This window comes from Scatophagus argus, chromosome 1 (assembly GCF_020382885.2).
Source record: "Scatophagus argus isolate fScaArg1 chromosome 1, fScaArg1.pri, whole genome shotgun sequence".
NCBI lineage: Eukaryota > Metazoa > Chordata > Actinopteri > Scatophagidae > Scatophagus > Scatophagus argus.
In genome coordinates, this window is record NC_058493.1 from 24,589,255 (window position 1) to 24,604,056 (window position 14,802).

Consider the following 14,802-nt stretch of genomic DNA (forward strand, 5'->3'; position numbering starts at 1 on the left):
CACTTTGAACTGATAAGGCTCAGTGTTGGTTAGAAAACTGGAAAAATGTAAATTACAAACATGTCACTATGGTATATACAGATATATTTGCCGCTTTACAGAATTATGTGCTGTGAACAGGAATGCACATTTAATTTAGTCTTTACTTCTTTGCTGTGTGAGGACTTGTTTGATTCAAATGTTAAAATGCATATTTCATCTAGCTGAGTCCTTGGGGTTTTTGAGAGCAAAAAAAGAAAAAGAAAAAAAAAAGACATTTTTACCTGGACAGTAGATGCTCTTAATTTCCACGACGGGTCAGCTCGCTTTCTCAAACTGGTCGTGTGGACGTTGGGCCAGTAGGGGGCGACAAAGTCCGTCAATAAATAAAACCACCAGGCCCCTTCGATTGCGCTTCCTGCTGAGTTATTGCTGAACCAAAAGAAGCTGTTTACTCTTCTTCAGCTCTTCATATTCACACCGTGCTGTTTTTCTAAAAGTGTAACCACATCAGTTGTGATGAATTTACAATGTTCTGTTTACACACGAAGCAATCACGTACATGTTGTGAGGGGGGTTCCTCGCATTTTCCTGTTTCTTACAGAAATGCCAACATTTTACATAAAACAGGTACTCTTTTTTTTCCCCTCTAACCTTTAAATCAACTACTGATTTACTTTATGGAAGTGCTTTCACTTCGCAGTGGAAAATGTTTTTGATCTTTGAATCCCAATGATCCACTGCTGCCCGAGAATAAATACAAAAGTCTATTGAAATTGTGTTTTCCACAGAATGTGGCATACCTCACATTGTTCTTGTTTAGACCATTAAAAAGAACAAAAGATATTGAATACTCTCAGCAACAGAAGGGATAGTACAAGTTTATCTGATCCTGGCATACAGCTTGTATCTGCAAATGAAAACTGCAGAGAAAAGCAAACATTCTGGCTTCCAATTCGTAGCGTCCCCATCTTCACACTCTATTGATTTCATGTCAATCCAAATATTCTGAGAAAGTGATGTGAAATGACCCGTTTTTCCCCACAAAGGGCAAGTGGCTGATTCTCAAAAATATCTTCTGAACAGTGTTGTTTACATTGGTTTTAACTCAACATTTGAATGATCGGTTCTCAATTACACTTACAATTAATCTCTGGATGACTTTATAAGTTGTTTAGTCAAGAAAAATGTGTGAAAATGTCCATCACTTTCTCAGAGCTCTGGTTTCAAATACAAATATGGTCAGTCTACAATGATATGAATTCTGACTTCAGAAAAACAGGAAACAGAAAAGGTTCAAGAAAAAAGTTTTGCTTTTGATAATTAGTCAAATGATAGAAGTACAGAAATCAAAGTATTAAAAAATATTAAGGCTACAACATCAACTTAGTGGACACCCCACTTTAAATTTAAGGAGCATAATATGCCACACAGATGGAGCGGACATTGGGTGTTGTATCAAATGTTGAAAAAGGAAACATGTGGTGCAACACAAAACCTGCATATACCATAAATTAATTGGCACAATATGGACAAATGTTTACAGTGAACCAGCAGCACCATCACCACTACGATTAGGCAGCTGGTCGTACCGAGAGCAGTCACTTAAGGGTCCCTCGAGGAGCCGTCACGGTTGGTTGAGCAGAGCATCTTACCAGCTTATGAGGGCAGAGCGTGGAGGTCAGCTCCACACATGATGCAAAGAGACACTAATGCAATGGTGCATTACAAATGAAAAGTTGCCATGAATTATTGATGTCGACATCTGATGTCCACGAGTTCAATTCTTGGCGTTAGCATACAGTGTCAGAGTGTTTGTTGGCCGGCGACTCGCCACAGCGATAAATGACAGATGCCCAAACAGGAGTGCATTCACTTCTTTTATTCATAAGATGGGAAATTTTTTTCTTTTACATCTTATGCACAGCAGATACAAAGACAAACATGTTCTAAACCACAAACTAAATTCCTCCATCGCTCTAATCCTGCTTCCCATTTCAAAATGGCCTCCCAACCCCCCCACCCCCCCAAAAAAGCAACCCTTTACGTTTGTAGTCCAGTTTCACATTCTGAAAGATCGTTTTACAGCAATCTCATTTTAGCAGAATGGCACAAGCCACGTTCGGAACACCATTTTTGACAGATACCCACTTCCCCTTTAAACAAATTGCACTTTTTTCCTCTTTAAAACTACATCAACAGGATTATAGGATCAAAAAGTAACACCAAAAACACAAGAGACGACTAAACATCCAACTTATACAGGTTCATTATTTAGTTGCATAAAAATGCATAAATATACATTACGCAAAAAGTACAAAAATATTTGTACTTTCTTTTGCTCAAATAATGACAGACACTGATATGATCATAGGGACTGGGGTTGTCATAGAACGTAGGGATGCATTCACAAGGTCCATGCGAGATAAGCCATTTACACAACAGCCTAGCTTTCACAGAGGTAAGACCGAGGTTCTACAGGAAAACAAAATATTTCGCTGTCTAGGCCAAGGTAAAGAGGCAACACAAACACTATGAAAATTAGGATACACAGAACTCAGCGTTCTAAATTCATGCCAAAAAGACTAACATGCAATGACTCTTAACGCTTCTAAACCTCCCAGGAGCAGCGGCAACCCATGGAAAGACTAGCTTAACAACGGTAACTTCAATTCAGCAATTTTCCTCAGCAATTATGACCCATGGCGTTTGGCCAGGCTTTGCAAGAGGTTTTTTTTTTTTTTTTTTTTAGTTTTATTTATTTTTTTTTGAAGTGCTAAGATGGTACCGCAATAGTTGCCAAGGATAAGCTCAGATTGTCGACAGCAAGATGGTTTCACTTCAAAGTCCCCCCAGAGACAATCGGGAGGAGATATAAATACTGTTTGTTTATAGTAATGCACATTTGTCCATTAAATAAACCTGATTAAATTAATGAAGACTTGGCAAACCTCACTTCAGTTGGACAAAGGTGTGGTTTCCAGAGGCCTGAAGAAAACAGAAAACAAGAGTCAGTCCAAACATATCAGTAAAAAAAAAAAATAAAAATTTAAAAAACTCTTATTTCTTTAGTCTTCTTATTGTCAAAAATGCCTAAAAAGCCCAAAAAAAAAAAAAAAAAAACAACAACCATGTACTAGTCCAACAGTTTGACTTCCCCAGCACATCAGCAGCTCTCAGCCTCAAACCAATTTGTTCCCAATGAAGATGAAAATCATAAAAAAAAAAGGCTACAAATAGTTTCAGACATAAATAGTGAGTTTGTTGGAACTATTTAGCTGTGGATTAATACACCTTTGGTGTGCCAATAAGCATTTCACGTCAGGGGGATGCTGAATGTGGAACTGATCCAAAAATGTGGTTCCCGTCTTTAACATAACGAGCAAACATGTCATCCAGGTCAACAGTGAGGCTAAGAGATGGGTTTTAATAGGGCCGGAACGATCCTGACTTGATCAATATATCGATTCAGTTATCACGGATCCAATACGATGGACGCAAAGCCAAAACACAGATCCATAGCCTCATCTTCAAGGCACGTCTTTATTTTGAAATTCTCGAAGCGTGTCTTCGTCGCCTTCTTCCTAAACATTCAAACATCGCGAGCACCAGGCAGGTAAGGATCTCTACTCCCCTCTAAGGGAATAAAAAGTGCAGAAATACTTTTGGAATCCATATGTTTAACGTTTTAAAGTGATGTTTTAGTCAATTAACCAACATCAAGTAAACTTTAATGCACTTAACCAGTTACAGTTACTACAGTTATTCATGTGTTGTGTTTCTCTTACAGCCAAAGGCAGAGAAGAGGTGGCGATTTCCTCTGTGACTGGCTGCGTTGGGCACGTTATCGTCTTCTACTGATCGCAGGCCAATGAACTCAGTCAAATCCGCGTTGTGGCAGACTTTGCACTATCAGCAAATGCATTGTTGTCTAAAGAATCGATTTATAAATATATAAAAATCATAATGAAACACTCAATAGTTTTCAAACAACTATTGTCACAGAGGAATAAAATTCACCAGCTCAAAACGATAAGTCTGGTGATTATTTTTCTTCTCATTACAAATCTCATGATGCCAAAAGCCAAAGACGAATGACGAATCAACTGCACAGCCAAAGACTGACAGCTTATTCTTCTGTGCCACAGAGCTCAACTGTTGTCCAAAAACTATTAAATACAAACAAACGGGCCACAGTGCTGGGGACACGTTCCTTCACTACCATGAAGACACGTACTGTAGTTTAGGCTGCGTGAATCCCCACACACACCATCCCACTGCTGCAAACACTCACGTGAGCACAACATTAATATTCATCCACATCTTATGCACACTTTACTCCTGTGACATGTTGGACAAAAACTACAGTGACCATCAAGTTTAAAAAAAAAAAAAAAACATTCATAGCAGTTTTCAAAAGGTTTACGTCTCTATTAGGAAGAAATGGACTTGGGGCTGAGTGCTAATGTTGACAGCTGGACTAACACACAGTTGGTTTTGGGATTTATTGACAATAAAAAGCTAATCTCACCATCTGCATCCTTTAATGCCAAATCAGTTTTGGGGCTTTTTCCATTTATGTTGACACATTCTGCAGTTTTCACTCAAACATTGTGTTTGTGTCATCATGCAGGCTTGAGTTTGCATGATAAAGAACATAGTGGGTGGGGGTTGGCAATTCTCAAAACACTGTTGGACCAAAGGTTACTCACTAAATATCTAACAAAACTGCCGGGACTTCCATCCAGGCTGGGAAGTCTCAGAGGGAGTAGGGTACCAGCGCATCTAAAGAAACACAAACATAGTCATGTACACCAGACCAAAACCAGGCTTCAGTCCTTCAATTCTCAATTTTGCAGATTTCGTCAATTAACACACTCTGAAATTTACTTTTGACAAACAGGTTTAGGAGGACTGTCCCTTTAAGCCCTGGTCACCGAGGCCATGGGAATGTGGGTCATGTAGCTGCTCATTGAGGACAATAGTCCTTGAGTAATTAACAGGCACGGAAATGTGGAGAGTTGAACCTCTCCATGCGCTAAACATTTCCACAGGGTAAGAGCTGGTATGCTTCTACCCTTTCCATACCTGTGACTGAAACGTGGCAGAATGAGGCATTTCTACACTCCGAGTTAAACAGGACAGAGGCCACGACACAGGGCCAAACAGCGCAAGACATTCAGGGGGTTATCAACAGGTGCTTAGAAACATGCGGTCGTTACGTCGCAGTGTTACACAGTCAGAAGTTACAGGGCGAATATCAGCGGGAAGAGAAGTCAGGGCATTTTATGGATCTTTCATCAGATTGCAATTAAAAAGGCTTTTCTCCCCTTTTTGTGGCTACACAGGGATCTTATGTTCCAACAGGAACGTGGACAGCAACTTGGCACCTCCGGAGAAGGCCATCAGGTCTGACAGTTTCTCCAAGCAAATACCTTACATTCCTGTGCCTCCTGTGCCCGACAAAATGGCTGAAGTAATAGCTGCCTGCTTTGCAGCGTAGCACTCCTCTGTGCTCCAACATTGCGGGAGGAAGTTGGATCACAATGAACTTTAAATGACCCAATGAGAGAAATATTTTCCATTGCTATTGTTACCAACAGCCCTGCCCACAGCACAAGTGCTGTAGCATTTAAGCTGATATTAGCTTACGATGTAAACACTTTGTACACCCTTTCCTGCCCCGAGTCGTTCACTCACATTGTCAAAAGACATGATTATGACATGATTACAGAAATATTTTAAATTGTTTTCAGACTGAAACACTGTCAGTGTGTTACAATTAAATGAAGGGCTCATTACCACTTAAAGCACAGCTGCAGTCTAAATGCAAACCGGGCATCAAGTCTTAGTTGGGCTTAAGCTCCATCTTAAGGCTCAGTTTTGTTATTTCTCTGTACTGTATACTCCCTCTATCTTGCAGACCAAAACATGAGTATTTTATCAGCAAGAGAACCTTTTAAACTCCAGCTGACACTGACGAGACAGTGACACATGGAGCTCCATTAGAGGAAAGATATATACCTCCATGACTGAGACTCATCCAGAGAAAGGAAGCCATGAGCCAAAAAAAGCCAGATGACAAGCACAAAGAGGGATTTAAGTTAAGTATATTGTAAGTTTACACTACATCAAAGAATGCACACGTCACTTCCAGCGATAGCAGATGAGTCAAGATATTTTCCATTTCAAGGTGACAAATCCTCCTATTGCAATATGACTCATGGCTTTTAACTTCTATTGACCCCCCTGTTTCATAACATTAAGACTGGGCACAAAGTGTACAGCCAACAACAACTTTAAGATTTGATATGTGGCTTGGCTTCAACAAGTTTTTGTGTTGTTCATACCTCAGAGGACCACTACGACCATTTCAAGAGTCTGAAGTTCTGCTTTTAATACTGCATATTATGCAGTTTGAGACTGCAGCGGTGCATCATTAATCATCTCCTTTGTTTTAGGATTTCACCCCCCCCCCCCCTCAACTTTGCACACTGCAACTTCTACACACATCATGCCATGAACACTGAACGTGTATTTGATGATAGTGTACAAGGGGAAAAAAAATAGAAGAGAAACACACACCGGTTGGTCCCTCACCTGGGCGTGGAGGGCTGCAGCGGCAGCAGCGGCTGCCGGGTAAGTGAAGGCTGCGTGAGGGAGGCCTGGGGTCAGCTCCGTGGTATACAGGGGATAAGGAGTCCAGGCATCCGGAGATGCTGGGATCAGTGCTGCCCCTGTCAGATCATCTGGAGAAGTGCGGGGTGGGAGAAAACAAAAGGCTGACTGACCTACCCTTGAACATGCACGTTTACACCAATCAGCACACAAGCTTAAAAATTTGAAATAAAACAAAACATGCTGCAAAAATGTTTTGTCCCCATTTTGTGTCATCATAATGTGGCTTAGAGGTTCACTACTGACCAGTGCTGAATCTTAATGTAGTAATAGCTGGTACTGTCACCATAAAAACATGTGCCTGCAGATGCAGTCAGACCAGATTTTGCCTTCATTCATTTCGACGTGAAACGAGTGGGACACATTCGCTTCCGATTGCCGACTGACCAGCTTCTTTCCACTCACACAAAGTTCAATCTGATCGGATTTGCACACCGCAAGGCTTTCCAGAGTCCAGTCCGATTCAGAGTGGGTGGAACCGACATCTCATTTAGCATATCCTCATTATATTCTCACAACTGCACAGTGAAAGCCACAAGACAGGATGGTGTTTGGCAGCGGCGAGTGCAAGAACAGAGACAGACATTAACAACATTAAAGTGTTTAAAAACACTTTACAATCTTGGCGGTTTTAGTTCCCTCAGTTTGTTTACAGCCCTACGCACGCCGTTTCCTGTCCCCTCTGGCTTCTTGTCACAGTACACCACAACAGGCAGAATCTGGTCTGAATGCAGCTTACCGCTGTTGTCAACCATCTCCTCTGCAAAACTAATGAATCCAGCAGGTGTTTAGGCAAAAGAGAGCAGAGACACAACTGCTGACTAAACCCTGTGAGAGTGGTATTTTCCAGCTGGACAGAAGCAAAGCGGCTGCCTTAAGAGTCAAGATGACACATGCATGTGGAGGTGAGTTAGTCCTTAATTTGTTAGACACCGTTTTTAACCCCCTGCCCATTTGACTTTAATGCCACAATATCCTCACACAGATTTTACAAAAAGAGGGTAAACAAGGGCAGTTGAGTACTGGCATTGCCAAAGTGAGAGTGGATGAGAGAGCCTAGAGTGGTGCAGCCGTACAACTTACATGGGTCCCGTGCAATGAAGTGTGCTCCTAGAGCAGGGTGGATATTTGTGGGGTTCGGTGTGGCCATCAGCTTACTCTTTGCCATCTTCGTGTTGGCTTTAGCAAACTCTAAGCGCAGGGTCTGGGGACTTTCGGGGTCAAAACGGATACCCTGGGGGAAGAGACGGAGGAGGGGAGGAGGAGGAGGAGGAGGGGGACATCGTATCGTAAGGGAGGTGGGCTGAGTTTGAGGGGCTGTAGCTCAGCCGTCTCACGTGGCCTCCTTTCCTGAAGCCATGTTTCAATACTCAGGATGTATCCTTCAAGCTTCCCCTGAGCTAAACACAGTCTGTCCTCATGTGGGATGTTCCAATGCACCCGTCTCCACCACACTTCTTTCGCTGAACTAAGACTGCTCGTGGGAGACCAAAGGATACGCTCCCGAAATATTTCAACATGCTTGCATCTCGTTTTCCTCATGGCAAAATCAAGAGCACAGGCAACTGAAGGCGGAGGCGTTCACCCAGTCGCACGAGCCAAGAGGAGACGGAGACGAGGAAAAGGGGCCGATGGAGAGACTTTTGAGTGTAATTCCTTTCAGGTGGTTTAACCCTGCGTGTGTTCTTGTGCCCTAAGCGTTGTGCCCACATGCAGGTGAGTAGTATTTTGGTGTGTGTGTGTATGTGTGTGTGTCTGTGTGTGACTGCTGGTGTGTCTAACAGGTGATGCTCATAAGGAAGGCTAGGCTATGAGAGAGAAGTGTTAGATACTGCCAATGTGGGCTACTGGGTGACAACATAAGAGGTTACACTACTGAAGATGTGTCCAAATAACACTACACATGTGGCTATAGAACGAGTATTACAGTAAAGCAGTGATATGCAAAATGAGGAAAGCTATGCCAGACTAAGAAGGGATGTGTATCAAGGTCAAAGTAAACTACCGTAAGGCTACGGGATTCTGGCCTCATTCCAAATATGACCCTGCCATTGAATTATAAAAGACAACATGGGTTGGCTTTGAGCAGTTTCAAGGGAAAGATGTTTTATACTCCCAATCATTTCTTCTTTAGACTTAAGCAAAAGGTTAGAACAAATCTAAGAAAGACAAAGAAACATATATTAAAAAGGGAGATTTAGATTTAAAAAAAAAAAAAAAAAAAATCAAAGGGGAAATCAAAACAGAACAGACTGAATGAGAGGAAATCAATCAATAAAAACCAAGGCAATGCTTACATTTAGTGCATTTTTCGCAGCTTCAGCTCCAGACCGACTGTCAAAGGTTACAAACCCGACAGGCTGGAAGGTAAAAGGGAAGAAACACACTGTGACAACGGACCTCAGTGGAGGAGCATCTTAACATAAACGCATTTCTGTCAAATATCACTTACTCAGATTTGTTAGTTTCATAATATTCATTCAGTGGAAGAAAATCCTGTCAATTACATCAGCAAAAGAAGAATCTTTATTCTTTTTTTCTTTTTTTTTGTTAAATCTAATCTTCAGCTAAACACCACTCATCCATTTGCTCGGTATTATAGTGTAGTATTAAAGCAGTTCCCTCCACCACCTGAAGGCATCTCACCTGTTTTGATGTTAACTTAATCAGTGACCCTTCATAACCCTGCGGGGAAGAAAGATAGCCAATTATCCACCAAGGAGTCACATGCAGGAAGTCAGGCATGAACACGTCTGGCTGTTATCAGGCGTAACCTGCCTGTGTGCACCTTCGCTCTGAGGCCATCACGGATCCTTCTGCGACAGTGTTTTACTTACATTTGTTAAGGTAAAGTGAGGCAGCTTTCGGTACAGACACCATTCATTTTAACATAAGAAATGAAGACCGTGTTTGGTTTAACAGAGGAAAGCTTATGTTTTACCACATATGTGAGGGTTCTCTTTTGCCCTCGTTTACGCAGAGATTAAGCATGACTTCCCAATAAAGCCACTGGGTTTTAAACCAAGTTAAAAAAGGAAAAAACAGCACAAGGGTTGGTTAAAGCATGAGCAAATTCCTGAGAAAGGAAGGGGAATTTTGTCTGACCAGAGCACTGATAGATGGGATCTCTCCTGATCCTGATTTACAGCCATGGAAAATTAAACAACTTTGACTGGCTGTGATAAATCCTTACCAACAATCCAAACCAGATTTAGCTTCAGCAAGGTTAAAAATGAGTAGAATACAGTCGATATCAAAACGTTTCTACTGCAAACATCTTGTAAAGGGAAAAAAAAGGTTTTATTTTTGCTTAACCTGAATGAATCAAATTTGCACACACGCACACACACTGCTGTGTTTGCCTACTGCAGAAGCAAAAGGCAAGTGTCACAATGACTTAAGAAAACATTTCAGTGGTTTCACAATCCCTGCATGTTACAAGAGGAAATAAAAATCTCCCTACACGGTGGGCGAGCTGGGTCACGGAGAGGGTTGGTTGGCCAATCGCGAGGGCTACTCATTTACACATTCCTCAAGATCATCCATGTGCGAGGGATACCACTTCCAATTTAGTTAGATAGGACACGGGTGGGAGGGGTGTTTATGGAACTGGAGCCCGGTCAAAAGACAGAGCAATGGACAAACAATGATGTGGCCTCATTTCCATATATGCAAATATGTGGACTTCCATTAACAGGGGGACTGTGTGATTCAACTGTAAAAAAGGAGCACTGATAAACTTCCTGTGTGAGTTGAAGCATCAAATGCGACTGACAGTAAAAATAGGTGGCTTCCTCAACACTTTAATCAAAAGGTCTTAAAAAGATATTTCATCTGAGAAACACTTTCCATGAGTCTTTTCCAGGACATGGCAAACTGCAGCTACCTTTGCTTTTTTTTCCTTCTTTGTTTTTTTTCCACTCCAGGAAAAAAGGTGAGAATCCGTTACATTTATACTCTAAATGAAATTACAAAACTTGCTTCAAAATGTGGGAAACACAAACACCCGCCTTTCTTAGAAACATGTCAGCTTACCTTAAAAGGTCTGAAGAGAAGGTAAAGTTCCCGTGGTTTGATGTCGACTGGCAGACCACTGACAAACAGCGTTCGCACCTGCAAAAAACAAAAAAACAAAAAGAAAAAAGAAAAACTGCCTTACCCATATTTTTATTTGGCGTCTTTGTTCAAGAAAGAGCAGCGTAGCGAGCTGCACTAAACATATATATAAAAAATATGTATAAAAATGTCTGACCAACATCTCTCATTCCTCACTGACAAATAACACTTATGGATTTAGTGGAACTTTGAACAAATCTGTACATCCTGTAAACTCATGGCCATCAAGTCCTGGAATACGAGAAAGGGAACAAACAGTAAACAGATTTTATTTTATGAAGCCGAGATGAAAAGGATCGCGTGCGACAAAAAGACTTTGTGGCTCGTGTCGGACATATGAACAGAGTCATGAGTCTATTGTCTCGTTGGTCAGGTGCTCACAAACGTTTTCTACATTCTGATGAACCCAGAAACTGAGCTGCTCAATCAGGTTTTATTCTGTATGTTCAGGAGCAGCAGGAAATTAGAACTTTGAGTCACAGGTTCAAAACCTCACTGGCTGTTGACCCTTTAAAACCACATCTTCTTGCAAACCCTGACCCTGTAGATTGGATGTCTAGAGGTGGTGAACAGTTCAACCAAAGAGGGATAGTTCCCTCTGTGCTTCATTTGAATAAGTTAGAAGTCTAAAAATTGCTAAAATTATCCACTACGTAATGAAGCACCAACATCAGAAATTTGCACAAGCAGAAATACGTCTTGCTGCTTTACTATCCCTTTAACCATCTCATGACCGCTCAGATTCATCAAGCGACCCCTTGGCTGGGTTGGGAACCACCGTTTTAAGCTCTTGTCATGGGCCGACAGATGACAACTTGATGAAACGCTCATTTCAAAATGATCTCTCAAGATTTGTCTGATCAGATCCGAACTGTTGTGTGTGGATGATTAAAAATTTGCTACATCCTGTCACTCCTCCGACATGCTACAAGCATAGAAGATGTTTCTCAACCGGCGGGGACCCCTGGATCCCCTTCAAGGTCCCCGAAAAGACATTTAAAACTGAAGCTGCGTACAGATCAGTGTGGCCGGGGAAACAAAGTGTGCTGTGCGAGGCCCATTAGTTCCCAGCCGGTGGGGAGGCCCTCAGTACAATGGGGCTGCCAGGCGAACAGCACTGGACAACAGCGCACAGCGTGACACCATTTCCTTCCTCTGACCCGCGGCCCCAACCCCGCCGGCCCTCCGGCATTTTTCAGGTGCCGCACAGCAGCAATTCTCAGCCCTTTACAAGTCAGCACATACAGATATTCAAGGCCGGCCCAGCTGGACACAAACTCAACGGAGACGTTTTCACGTGTCCATCGGCTTCTCGCTGACTGAGCGGCTCCAGGTCTGCCAGTGTGCTGAAGTCCAGGCACCTTATCGTTTTTTAATAAAATGTGATTTTATATATTTAGGTGAATTTCTAGAGGAATAAAAAAAAAAACAAGCAGTATGACAAGATGATTTAACAGGCGTTATGGCTTCTAAACAAATGCCTGGTTTGTTTGTGTAATCTTTGCCCTTCATTGTAAGGAGAAGAAAAATACAAGCGCAAATTAGGCTAAGAAAAGTCAAGTGGCCTCATGTGGCTTTGTTGTAAGATAATGGGAACAAAGGAGGACCAACAAAAGGCCCAGCGCTCCCCCTCAGTGTCTACTCATAAGGAGCCATTAAAGAGGAAACACAGCTGGCCACACAAAGTGGCAGCCCTAAAAAAAAAAAAAAAAAAAAGTCATCAGGGATCATTTGAGATAATTCAATTACTGCATTGATTTAAATACTCACGTTACGGATTTTTTTTTTTTTAAACATAAAGACCTTCAAATTGCAAATAAGGATATCACGTTAACAGTTTTAATTTAGTTAACTTCAGGTGTCAGTTTCACGAGGACTTGGATCCTCTTCACAAACCCAGTGGGGATACTGAGATTACAGACATGCAGCGTTTGTGTGACGCATCTTACTTTGTTTGGCACCTGAAGGCAAACAAACGCAGCTAATATCAGTGCAGTAAACTGTGGATGCTGAGAGAGAAACAAGCTGGGAAAATATTCTGCGATACTGAGACTTTTTCCTGTTTCCCCCCCAATTCAGACGTGCGCCGATTTTACCCACGTCTTCTTCTTTTCACCCTTTGCATTACGATTACTGCTTTTCCGATCTACACTTGAAGCCAACTCAAAGCCTCAAGGTTTTAGGCAACTTGCAGGTCTTCGCCTGAAGTAAAGGCGGCAATTACGGTTATCATTACGGTTAATTGGTTCGTTTTAGCGCCTATTCTAATTAGCTACTGAGACATATTTCACCCCGTAAAATAATGAGACGCCACTCCAAGCTTTGAGAAAGTATAAATAAACGCATGTTGAAGAAAATATTTTTGAACTACTCCTGAACTGCCGTCCCTGGAAGTCGTTTCCTTTTAAAGTGCGCCTTCTTCGCTTCCTTACGAGCTGCAGCAGCACATCAATGCAGGGCGGAAAAAAGGCAGCTTAGAAAACTCTGAATGCGTGACCACACACACAACTTTATTAGACTGTCAGCCGGTCAAAGTCCCATGCAGCGGACAGAGAGAGAGGGGGAAAAAACTTTGCAAAAACTCACCTCCTCCTCGATGGAAACGTTGTTATTCGGCTCTGCGTCAGCTTTGAGACTCATGTTGACGGTCTCCTCGGTGGCTGCTCCCGCTGCTGCACAAAGTATCAAGTCTCTCTTCGCCGAGTGGTATTTCCCCCAAGTGCGTCTGAAGCTGCAGTGAAAGTCCTGGTGGCGCTTGAACTTGAGGAGAGAAGATGTGCCGAGGTGAGGTCGTGCAGACGAGGACGGCGAGGTATCCGTGGGTAACTTAGAAGCAGTACTGCGAGAGAGAATCATTCATAAACGGGAGGAAGGGAGGGAAGAAAAGAAACACAGGCGCGCTAAACTAAAGGTGAGAAGGTGGATTTGTGCTCCGTGTGTGAGGGTGAAAGATGGGGGGGAAAGAAGTGCGCGTAAAAAAAAGACAAGAGAGCCTCTGCGCTCACATCAATGCCCTCAGCTGCGGGATTGTGCGGAGGAAGAACAAGTAAACTTTTCTCATTGGAGCGCGTCTCTCTCTCCTCCTGTCCGTGAGCGAAGCCCTCCACCCTCTCTCTCTCTCTCTCTCTCTCTCTCTCTCTCTCTCTCTGTCGGTCTCTCTCTCTCTCTCTCTCATCCACCTCCTCCTCCACCTCCTCCTGCTTTTCAATTAGGTCATCAATTATGTTGGAGTCCGCTGTGAGCCGTAATCAAGCTGCAGATCCGCCTCAGCTGTTGCAGGAAGACCCGGCCCCTCGGCCACCACATCATGGTTTCTATGGGACCCGGAGAGCCAATGGTAACTTACCCCGAACCTCTGCGCTTTATATTAGTTTAGAATGAAAATTATTATTATTGTTGTTGTTATTGTGTTTTATTTTCAGGTATTTTGTTGTACATTTCCGTGCGAAAATTAGCCTTGTCGTTTCCTCTGAATAAAAATAGCGACAATATTCCAGTTATAATATTTCCTGTGCTGTTTCCGACAACATATTTAATTTTTTTTTCTATTTGTTTGTACTTTTTAGGACATTTTTATTTCATCGTCGATGACCAAAAAAATCAAGGGCAATTTTATCGATGTATCCGAGCACATTTCATCACAGGCTGATGTGCTTTCACATCACAAACAAGGATTTTTAAAGGATCACCGCTGCTGGTGGGGTTAGAATTTATTGTTGATACACAGTTGTGTCTGACTGACTTACATCAGGACTCAATAATTCTGACATTACAGAGAAAAATAAAAAGTGATGTTTTGTGCTTTGCTGATATGTCCAGTGGTTCTTTAAAATCGTTTGAGGAGAGCTTCACCCTTATAATAAACTGACAGTCAACTGTGATGTAAACCCTTTTTATGCTTAAGGAAATATTTACACACACACACAGCAGATGAAAATGGAGATAGAAGAGAGCTGCAAAGAATATTTTTTCTTCATACTGACAATTTGACTTGTGCTGTTGTATATAAACTAATAACAACAACAATCA

General features: G+C 42.1%; 1 protein-coding gene across 4 annotated transcripts; it reads right to left on the reverse strand.

Moving 5' to 3' along the window:
- Window positions 1-1,846: 1,846 nt before the first annotated feature.
- Window positions 1,847-13,919, reverse strand: LOC124061779 (RNA-binding protein, mRNA-processing factor 2a). Of its 4 annotated transcripts, none has more exons than XM_046394006.1 (9): window positions 13,779-13,919; window positions 13,360-13,612; window positions 10,693-10,770; window positions 9,304-9,342; window positions 8,955-9,017; window positions 7,741-7,891; window positions 6,565-6,728; window positions 4,692-4,764; window positions 2,912-2,967 (listed from the first exon to the last, which is right to left on the reverse strand). In XM_046394006.1, the coding sequence occupies exons 1-8, from the start codon at window positions 13,832-13,834 to the stop codon at window positions 4,699-4,701; spliced, it is 870 nt and encodes a 289-aa protein (XP_046249962.1). In that variant the 5' UTR covers window positions 13,835-13,919; the 3' UTR covers window positions 2,912-2,967; window positions 4,692-4,698. The 4 variants fall into 4 exon arrangements, with proteins under 4 accessions (XP_046249988.1, XP_046249980.1, XP_046249962.1 ...); XM_046394015.1 differs by having other exon boundaries at window positions 2,913-2,967; window positions 6,580-6,728; XM_046394032.1 differs by lacking the exon at window positions 4,692-4,764 and having other exon boundaries at window positions 1,847-2,967; window positions 6,580-6,728.
- Between the last annotated feature and the right edge of the window lie 883 nt (window positions 13,920-14,802).